We start from the raw sequence: 11,876 nt of genomic DNA on the forward strand, positions 1-11,876 counted from the left end.
ACAATGATAATAACCAAAGTGTTTCCTTCTGGAACTGTTTACGTATGCCGAACTCGTTACATCCGGTCTCAGTCACATCCTGTCTTTCATCGGATGACTTGTCGCTAAGACTGATCAATGATCGAATTCAAAGGAAATTCTATTTCTCTCTTTCTTCGCCATCATCATTATCACCAGTCAATTTTACGCACAATTAATATCGACATTAGGTCATGCATTTTGCCATTTACGGACAGCTCTTTATTTGATTCAATTATTAATAAAGCCATGTATCATAATCGCTTATTACTTATTTTGTTGGCGCAAAAACTTAACGTCGTTACATCGATTAAAGATAAAACAATACATAATTAGAATAGCGCGCGTGCGTGTGTGTGTGTGTGTGTGTGTAAGACAAAATTCACAAGATATCTAATATATACATTACACAATGCAACAAAAAAAATTGTTGAAGTGTGATTTCGAAAATTGATTGTGATAGAAGACGTCCAAAACAGTACACTATATACGCTATTTTGCTTCATTGAGTCTGAGTTTTATTTGACATTTGAAGTTGGCCAATTTTTGGCTGTAAAAATTACCAAAAAATGTAAAAATAAGGGAAAAGAGAGCTCGGAGCAGTGTCATTGTGTTCCTCAGAAAGTTTTACTAGCAATAAGATATACTTTATAAAAAGTAATGACTTGATTGACTTAAAACGACCAATTTTGCAATAATGAATTTTTTTTTATTGAAAAACAAGTTAAAAAGAAAATATATTTTTTAAAAATTGATTCTTTTATGCAGACGTGTTGCTGTCACTCTCATCCAAAAGCCAGTTTAAATCAATCATGGCGTCAAGCTTTTTTCCCTTGTAGCGCTCTTCTAAAGACAACGTTACTTGGTGAAAGCATTCACCTTGTTCGTCCGATTCGATTGGCACCTGACATAGAAAATATTAAAGGTGATGATGAATATGAATTTTCAACGACATGTGGATACCATTACATTCGACAGCTTTCATCATAGTGTCAACCAATTCATGGACATTCGTTCGAAGTTTTCCCAACACGTTCACGATAACATCTTTGATTGCTCGTCACGCAATTAACTCATTTCTACTGAGCTTCTCTTCTAATATCTCGTTCCTCTCCAATCGCTCAATATTAGGGTCATTTAATATGCCTAAGAAACAAGGAAATCCTTAATATGATAAAAGGCAATTAACGCACAGATTTCTACCTTCTTTGATTTTCATTGAATTAAGTCCTTTGAAAATTTCGGTCAGATATTTAAAGGCCTCTCCATTAATTCTAACGCTTTGATAAAGTTCTTTACAATGCCGAGTTTCCTGTGAAGCAAAGGAATTAGAATTCTTTCTGCCGGAGGACAAGTGGTTCTCGGATGATATTCTTAAGTATTTATAAATCAAGTATTAATTAAATTATCATCTTTATATTTAATTTGGAATTAATCAAGTATTTATCGGTGATATTATAATGCTACTGTAGTATTTATACGTTATATGTCTGAATGTTTCAGCGCGCAATTATGGAGGGACTACATATGTAGCATATAAAAATTCACACATACTTATTATTAGCACTTTGATCCAGCTTTGACCGTTATAGGCGGTAATTCTTTCCTTGTTTGTTTGACAATTTACGGTCGGTACAAAAATTAGTTGATATTCTTAAGGCTAATTTCGAATATTTTACGTGGTTCCCAATCATGTCTTTTATATTGCTTGCCGCGATATCGTGAATCCCAGAGAAAGCACTCATGTTTAACACATCCTCCCTGCATGCTGATCAAAAAAGATACGACTTTGAAATCGCAACATAAACGCCACATATAATTATTGTATTGGATACAATCAATGATCATTTGATTGTGTCGTACGTTTCTGGCAACTCCACACCATATGCACCGGATACATATGACTTGATGTTATCGAAGTGAATAAGAACGACTTTTAAGTTTTTCTTCAATCGATGAAGAGTCGTTATTTATCAACTATATATTCGGTGCTCATTTCGGCATAAAGACCAGAAATGTGACAATACACGAATGTGTTCATTTCATTGATGGTAAAGTAAGGCATAAGGGAGCCCGCACACACCTTCCGTAACAGTAACCGTAAGACATATCGTAAGAATCAGCCAATCAGAATTAAGAGTTTAAAAGAATTCTCGACTGTGATTGGTTTATTCTTACGGTACGTCTTATGGTTGCTGTTACAGAATTAAGGTAGGATGTGCGGCAGCACCTTAACTATAACTGTCATATAAATATAAGCAACTGTATAAGATATTCAATATAATTAATATTTATAAAATAATTAAAGAAATTAGGAATGTTACTGAAGATGCAAACTTTTCGCGAAAAGGTTAGCCTTCATGCAAAACGGCGATTTTTTGAGAAATCAACGATCATTCCTCAATTAGACTGATGCACTTTAGGCAATTCGCCAAAAGGCTAATTCACATCAGCCTTATTGGTTAATGTACTTAAGTAACTTTTTAACGAAGGTTGACCGCCAAGTAAAATATGTCCGAGGTCACTCAGAGTCATGACCTTGATAACATATGTCAAGGTCATCGGAACTGGGTTACCTAAAGTGCACAATTACCCTAGATTTGTTATAATAGTATACTTTTTGCAAAAAGACTATAACGAAACATCTAGTTTTTTTTTGCGTAAAGCCTAAAATCTATAGGTTTTACGCAAAAGGGCTAGACGTTTAGTTAGCCTTTTGCAGAACGTGTATCGTTAATCAATATGACTAATGTGATTTAGCCTTTTCGCGAAAAGTTTAAAGTGGTTCAGTCTAATTGAGGAACGATCGTTGATTTCGCAAAAAGGCGTCATTTTACATAAAGGTTAACCTTTTCGCGAAAAGGCGAATTTCTCGAAAAGGCTATGACATATATTATGCAGTAGAAAGTGAAGTCTCACATTTTGAATCTTCCCGATTTAACGTAACTATTTGACGCGATTGATGGATTGGTATCTTTTTGTTATAATTTATATTGAAATTACTAAACACGTTTCTGTTTCGTATTAATTTACAGAAAAATGCGCTGGTCAGTGTCTGAAAAAATTTACATGAAACATACTAAGCACACTTAGTAGATAAAGCTATGTTCAAACTTTCAAGTAATTCTTAACATATTGTTCTCCTTACAACCTTCTTAAGTTAAAAAAGCGCAAATAAGAGTCAAGCACGGTAATTGTGGCACGAAATAGAATATTATAATTGTAACACAACACATATCTGTTTATTAAATTAATGCGCTTACATATTTCGACTCATTTTTGAGTCCTCTTCATAGGACATAGTATTACTACTCAGTAGTAATATAAAAATTACTATTATATAATAAATATAATATATACATGAAGACTAATTAGTCATAGTGAGCAACCTTTACTTTATTGAAAGAACCTCAATATTGGAAATACACAGAAAAAAAAAAATAAATTATGACTAAAAAATTATCAGAGATAAATTATGGAAAAACATCATAAAAAATTTAAATTACATTAAAGGATGCAAGCTCTACAACAACCATATCACAAACAATTAAACAACAAATTATTTAATCGAAAACTAATTCTTGACCTGTCAACTAATTATCATCATATTTATCTTAAAACGTAAAATACTTTAACTTTAGTTTTTTAAAATAAACTTTAAAGTTATACCGTTTATGATCGAAAAGAAATAAGAAAGCAACCAAAAAAGATAGAAAGACTGTTTCTAATGAAAAAATGATATTGACTGATTGGAATCCAAAACAAGTCAATATTTATAGCTTATATCAATAATCGGAAAGTAGATTTTGAGAAGTCTTTCCATGTTTGTTTGTGAATTAAGATCATTCGTCTATTTCCTGATGAACAACATTTCCAAAACCAATCTCTTTCTATACCGAGGTTCTTTATCCAAAATTATAATGTTCTCCCAGTCAAACTCATGATCCTCTTGCAGTACCATGGTCAGTTATGACTGAACGTGTGATTATGTTACATCGAATATGATTTCTATGTTCGGTGATTCTAGATTTCTTTTGTATTAAACGCTCTCTTTTACATTTTTTCCATTTTTTAATTTTATTTGACGCAAATTTTCTAATAATCACTTACTTAGTGAGTAGAAAAAAGAAAAAACTGAAATAAAAAAATTCACTAATTGTTAGAATTAGACTGTTAATAGTAGACCATATCTTCAACATGCACTAGTAGTTTAAAAGTGGTTGTTTTCAAGTATAAATATCTAAGATAACCACGAGAACGACGAGGTTACGACGGGCAAAAAAATTTCGTAACACATCGCGTAATATACGGCACGAATGGATGATGCGCCAGTTAACGATCCGTGCCAGATTTCATCGGCGCTTACAATTCAGGCTAATTTCTCGTACGTTTTCTAACAGCATACAACTCCTACAGATCTACCACGCATCATTTTCCCGCATAAGAAGCAGGCCAATAGCACAGGGTTGATAATAGTCGAAAGATTATAGATACAGATTAATCGTGAGAATATATTAACTGTTAATATTTCGTAAAGATTATCATACAAATTCAAACATTGATATTTTATTGAATATAAATTAATTTACTATATTAAAAAATCTACAAAATTTGTTCGAATTTTAGTTTCTATCTCATCCATATTATTTTATGTACATTCAATTTTTCTTCAGGTTTAACTAAAAAACAGCAACCAAATTTTGCTATGTTCTTGTTATTAATAATAGAATTAAAATAGTAATACTTCTGCAAATAATTTTCAAAATGTAAGACAAGGTAAAAGACATATAAGAGTCAATAAAATTAGTTTCTTATGAAATTTTAAGTTTTTAATACAAATATATAACAATAAAATTAAATTAATAAATTTATGTTTTTATTAATTTTATTGTTACAAATTTTATTTGTATTATGTCCGTAACGATCAAACTGGACCTCGGGTGTTTCTATATAATTACGTATGAATTTATATACTACGTATGTAGATTTTTAATTGCGCGCCGTTTTGTGCGTATCTTATGTTGATCTTGATAATGTTAAATGACCTATTAAAATCTATAAACAATTAATTTTGCTTTTTAATATGTCATTTAACATTATTAAGATCGATCTAAGATGCGCGAAGAGAGTATCAAAAATCATTAAATTATTAGTCAATTTAACTCGTGATATTACTGCGATAGTTTATTAGTGTTGCGTTTCAAGTCTGAAAAATTCGGTGAACAATTAAAAATCTATATATACATAATATACAAATTCACACGCTATTATATAGAAGTTACCCGAGATCCAGCTTGACCATTGGATATTCACATCGGTTTTCATCGGTTTAAAATTTTACATACGAAAAACTAATTGTATTGACTTTTGTATGTCCTTCGTCTTGTCTTATATTTTGCGGTTTAGAGCTCTTTATTTATATTTAAGTAATACAGCATTTTCTACGATTCCGCTAAACAATCTAGCTGTTAAAATTTCGTCATGATTGCGCTGGATAATGGTATTTGCTTAGATCCAGCGTGAAAACACGTGATGTAGCGATAAACGCGCATGTCGGACATCACGACGCGAAGCGAGCCTGGGACTGCTGAAGCGTCCGATGACTGGCGTTCGACCTTATGGCGCGCGACGCGCGAAGCCGTCCGAGACTGGCCTGGATGCCTTTTTTTCGTGATGTACCGTTATCGTAGAATACCTCAGGTTCTGCGATCTCGTAGTCGGTGTATATATTAACGACGCGTCGATTTCGCTTGGCCGGTTGGGGGAGTGGGTAAATTGTGTTTCGACTATACCTATACCACGCTTCTCTTCTCGAGACACGATGCGTGTTTGTGGTGGAGAAAGATCGGCGCCTGCTCGATTTTCCTCAGTTCTGTTCGACGAACGCGGCGCGATAGGTTGTTTCTCACGCGGATGCATTGCACGTATGCAAATATCGCGACGTCGTTTTCTTGGGTAAACGTCGATCGCCATCGAGCTGTCACACGGAGCTGACCAGCTCCTTCAGTATCGGAAGTCATTAGCACCGAGTAGCGCAGTATGAGAGCTCAAATAGTTTTATTAGGAATTTTGCTCATCTGCACGAGCGTGAGTACACATTTTTGCAAATTCTCTTTTGTTTTCTTCTTTTTAATTCAATTTGTCTTCGAATTGTTTAGTTTACTGAATATCGCACTAATAGCAATTAATGTGTTTATATATATATATATATATAAATTATCATTATACAATGTTTATACTCGATAACGCATAAGTAGATCTGATTTGATCGATTGATTTTGCTCGTGTAACGGACTTACGAGTACTTGAGTATTTTATACACCAGTGGAGAAAAAATAAATTGTAAAATATTGTTACTTAATATGGATATTTTTTTCCTCTTTAATGACTATTCTTATCAAATCTTTAAATATGAAATTTTATTGAAAATCTACAATAAAGAATATATTAATTATATTCATTAAAAGTTCTATTTTTCTTAGAAATATTATCGGCTAATTAACGTGCTTATTCTAAGTATTTAATTGGTTTGATCTCTGCTTATATTTTTTTCCAAAATTGTGATTAAATCCATTTCTATAAAATATTCTCAAATATTAATAAATCAAAAACAATCAATACGTAATATGTTTTTAATAGTATTTTGTGGTATAAAAGTACCTTGGATAATCGTTTACTTAAAAAAATTCAGGTAATTCATTTTCGAGTAAATTTACTTTCTTTCAAAGCTTTTTAATTGCACTTTGACAACTTTGACGACAACTTTCGAAAATTATTTTGTAATTCACAGATTCGGTATGCAAATAGCAGATCGAAAAAAACGACGCAGCTGTCATTGCAGAGCAAAGAAACCAACGTGGTAAATTTTATGCGGCTGTTGGTGATGAGATTGGTCTTTGGGGTAGCTTCGGCGATGGGATTAGGTGAAAATCTCTCGGGTGTACTCGGCGGAATTTTCGTGCCGCCCGGAGCTGAAGAGTACAATGAAGACTACGGAGATGATGATTTAATTGTACCTGATATTTTCTAAAATAAATATTAGATCTAAAACTTAATTCTCGGTTCCTGTATTCAATCGATTACAGCACCTATTCAAATTTGAATCTTTCTTTCTCGCCATACAGTTATTTTAAAGCGTCATCTTTAAGCTTTAAAATAAGATATAATAAGTCGCTGCGAATTTAACTTCGAAAGATAGTAATGAAAACTATGTCATTCGAAAAAAGCAGTATTTAAGACACTGCCTCCTTTAACGTTCCAGTTGAAGAAAATTGCCGCAAAAATTCAAGAAATGATTTACTCGGCTTTGGGCAAAAATGTAAAAAGTGGTTCCAAAGATTTCGTGATGGTAATTTTAATTTTTTTCATCACAGAATGGACCGATTCCAAACATATCATCTTTTTTCCGAAGTGGAATCCGATAGTTGCCTAAAAGATGATGAAAATGTGTGGGAAGTGAAGAAGATTACTTTGATTAGGTTGATATTGTTCTTTTATAATTTTATAAACTTATAAACAGAACTTAGTAAAAGAGGCCGAGAATTAAGTTGTAGATGTAATATTTTTCATAGCTTAATCTTCGACAGTATTTGACAACACATTTGCATCTTGAGAATTATGCCAAAATATAAAACATGTTTTTAAATAATTACTTCAACAAAATAATTTCAAATGTTACATGAAAAATTGTAATATTTCTTTACAATATTACTAACTTTGTGTCTGAAATAACAAAATTCAGAAAATATTAACTTTAATGCATTTATTGTAAAAAAACTTTTTTCCTAATTATATTTTTTATTGCTATTATTAAGATTTATATTGACTGATAAATTTTATATTTGAGAAGTAAAAATTGAAACAAATTTAAAAATAATATATACAAACAAATATATACACGCGCGCGCGTGTGTATTTTTGTTAGTGATTTAAAGCGATGTTCGATAGACGGCCGAACTTAATCGATGTCGATAAAACAGATTTTTAACTCCAATTAAAGTATTACATACATTAAGAAAATATTTACATAAGGATGAGAAAATAAGGTTTACCGACTTTGTTGAAAAAGTAAAAAAAAAGTTTTAATCTTATATAATATATAGGGTAGATTAGGGCTATTCAGTCAGATTAAACTTTAAAGTAATACGAAAATTTACAATAGTAAACAATATCTTTTTGCAATGACACGCTTATAATTACATTATACAATCATGATTGCTTAAGAACACAAGTACAATCTTTGTAAATTGTAAATAATCTCTCTTAATAATAAACATGTGCTGCTCAAAAATACAAACATTATCGCAAGAAATGTGGACGAAAAAGCCCCGCTCTACCCTACATTACAATAATATCGAATATTAAAAATTCATAATGAAGCCGTAAATCTGTCGACCTTGCGCGAGAGGCTTTTTAAAATAAAGTTAATAGACTAAAATTCATATTTAAAAAACCAATATAAGCTGACACTGGATGTTCATTATGTAAATCAATTCGTTTTTATACGCAAAACACATGTATATATACATTTCGACTCTCAGTTCGAGTTCTCTTCAGTACTAATTATTCCCCACCATATACAATACAATTAATAATAACTTAATTATTATAGTCAACCATGTAATATTCAACTATTGTCAAATTTATTCTTAATCAAATTACCATGATTGACGAGAACAACGATTTTGAATGTATCAACAATTTAATGAACTAATTTAGAGAGACATGTATTAAAATACTGCTTACGGTATTCGAACGTTGAACATTTACTCATACAAATATTATTTATTATGTATATATATATATATTATGTTCTTCTTTATTACATTTTATTTTAGTAAATATTATATTTACTTATTTAAGTAAATGCTCAATGTTCAAATCATAAGTTTTAATACATGTGTTTCTCTAAATTAGTTCATTAATATTTAAATATTTAATCTTATAAGACCGTAAATGTGAGAAACACAACAATAAAAAACTATCTTTATTAATAGTCGAGCTGGATCTTAGGTGCTATTATAATTCCGTGTGAATTTATCAGGAGACGTGGTAGTGTCTCCAGCCATGTTCAAAAACTGAAAGACACTACAAGTCTCTTATCCCGAACCACTAAAGTCCATTTTTCGGGGGTGCATATTAAAATATAAAAAATTTTTGAATCGAACGTTATATGTTCTGAAAGGCGGCACCGCCACGAGTAATTTGAGCCAAAAAAGTTTTAAATCGGTCAAGCCATTCTGGAGATACAAGCGGTCGAAAAGTCGTGATTTTAATGAAAAATTAAGATATAACTGATTAAAAAAACAGAAACGTATTTAATATCAATAATTTTTTAAAAAATTTATAAGCTTTTAAATAGATCAAAAAATTAATGTTAATTATTGTAATGTTACATAGTTTTAATATTTTGTCTATGTAATTAACTGCGTAATAAAAAATGTAAATGATTTATATAATTGTCTTTACAAGATTAAAAACTAATAATAAAAGTTTTTCTTAATTTTTGTATTATTATTTTATACAATTTTATTAACATCCGGTATGTAAATAAAATTAAATAATTTACAATATTGCTTATTGAACATAAACTACAGCACGTTAGAGCACTAACATTGTTGTAAGCGCGTTCTGAATACAGGCCATTATGGCTAAGTTAGAAAAAATATGCGATAAACTTGTAATCGAGAAAAAAAAAATAGGTATGTCGTCGATTGACACATTCGTTGATCGCGTAGACCTCGAGCATTTCGATGTAAATGGTACAATTCGATCACGTGCAAGTTTACTAATGATTAGCATTCGTATCACGTCCTAGCACGTCCTAATTACATTCTAAATCAATGTCCGCCGAATAGGAATCATTAATGCATCATGTAACAGTTAATTAAATTTCGCATATTATAATGTCATTCAAATCAGCTTTGGTTCACGTCAAGCCGTAATAATCACACTACAGGCTCCCAACTCTAACTCTCTATTATAATTCAACATTCATAAGTACATTTTTCTAATTTATATACAATAGTACGCACGCCCCGATAGGAGGATTGGATGGAGAGATCGTAGCGTGCTTTAGCTAGGGATTTTCTGATGTATTAAGCAATAAGTTATAGTAAGTTGGCGCTAGTAGTTTTCCGTTGTGGTGTGGGCACTCCGTACCTCCCTTTTTTTATTGCTTTTCTCCTTTTCGTCCAATCTAAGAGTCACGCTTGTACTCAATTCTTATTTGTGAAATTAAATCATATTCTCTTAAGTGCATCAAAAGGAGGTCTTGTACTTTTCCTGACCCTGTCTTCTACACGTCCATTTATTAACATTTATAAACTGAATTAATCAATCAGAAATTTCAGAGGATGTTTCAAAATAAAAGTGCATGATCATTTTTTTGCCCTCCATAGTTATATTTAGTGACCTAGATTACAACAATAAATCTAAAATATCTAAATATAACATCGATATATACAAGATATTTCTCAATATATTAGATATCTATGTAAGATATACACAGTATTATATATAATTATAGATGACACATAATCATAACATGATTTCGTAATATTCGATACAGTCGCTAATAACATTTAATATTTGATTTAGTTTAGATATCTTTTATACTTGTTTTATTTTGTGCACGAAGAACATTGTACTGATATTTTTAAATATGTATACAGATATACAATACATATCTGCTTTTGTATATCGTACTATTATAGAATATAACAATAAGTATCATGATATCATAATGTCGCAAAATTTGTCCGAGTTTTTTCGATGCCTCGATCTTCATTTAATCGATCACCTAATGTCAATGAAATTAATAGCGTTTGACTGCACTAATAGGGAGTTTTTGCAATACCATTTATCCCAGATACGGTGGAACGCTAAAGTCACGTTATCTTTTTCTTCACACCTAATTAAGAAAAGGATAACGTGACTTTAACGTTCACTCACGTTCACTGAAAGAGGACATGAAGACCTTTTACCTGTAACCGCAAAATGCCTTGCGCATTACTACCCTCTGAAGAAGTGGATGTTAATTATGCAACAATATCCATCTTTTTATGACGCTCTTGATGGAAATAAATCGCTGAAATCATTAAAATCTTTATTAATTTGATAGATTTTTATTATTTCAGAGATTTCAACGATTTATTTCCATCAGAAGCGCAGTAAAAGTGTGGATATTGTTATGTAATTTACATCCACTTCTTCAGAGGGCAGTAAGTGCACGGCAGCATTTTGCGATTAAAGAAGAAAAGCCCTCATGTCCTCTCCCAGGTTTCTCTCTGATCATGTACATACACTAGTGTAGTACAGCACTGGTGCAGCACTTACACGCAATTGGTATAGTGCGAGGTTACACTGTATCCCAAGAGAAAACGCTATAAATTTCATCAAGTCAATGAGTGAATAGCGGCAAGAATATCGATAACAAATAAAAAATCGGTAACCTAGGCTTTAAAATAATTTAGAGTATCGATCATGAAACTTTTTCCCTAGAATGAAAAGTGAAAAAAAAATTTCTCCGTTAACTTCAATGGCAAAAATGTTCACTTTTTATTTTCCATTCTAAGGAAAAAGTGTCATGAGGTCTGTTTTGTATTGCTGCACTCTTCGAACAGGTGCATACGGTGCAATAAATTGAAGTAAAACAAATATATGTTTGTTTCACTTCAACTTATTGCACTATGTGCACCAATTTAGAAAGTGTAGCAAACAGATGTATGATCAATACCCCGAATTCGATATTTTATATGTTGGTTATAAAATCATCTATTAAATTATCCGTTGAATAGAGAATTTGTAGAATATTCGTAAAATATTTCAGTAAACTTTCAAATGATATTTTATTTGAC

At 31.4% G+C, this 11,876-nt stretch overlaps 1 protein-coding gene across 1 annotated transcript; it reads left to right on the forward strand.

The window, feature by feature from the left end:
- The first annotated feature begins 6,057 nt into the window (after positions 1–6,057).
- On the forward strand, positions 6,058–7,090 carry LOC108774192 (uncharacterized). The gene is made up of 2 exons (XM_018540235.1): positions 6,058–6,105; positions 6,809–7,090. Exons 1-2 carry the CDS (start codon positions 6,058–6,060, stop codon positions 7,046–7,048), a joined length of 288 nt encoding a protein of 95 aa, XP_018395737.1. The 3' UTR covers positions 7,049–7,090.
- Positions 7,091–11,876: the final 4,786 nt, after the last annotated feature.

This window comes from Cyphomyrmex costatus, unplaced genomic scaffold, assembly GCF_001594065.2.
Source record: "Cyphomyrmex costatus isolate MS0001 unplaced genomic scaffold, Ccosl1.0 scaffold24, whole genome shotgun sequence".
Classification (NCBI taxonomy): Eukaryota; Metazoa; Arthropoda; class Insecta; order Hymenoptera; family Formicidae; genus Cyphomyrmex; species Cyphomyrmex costatus.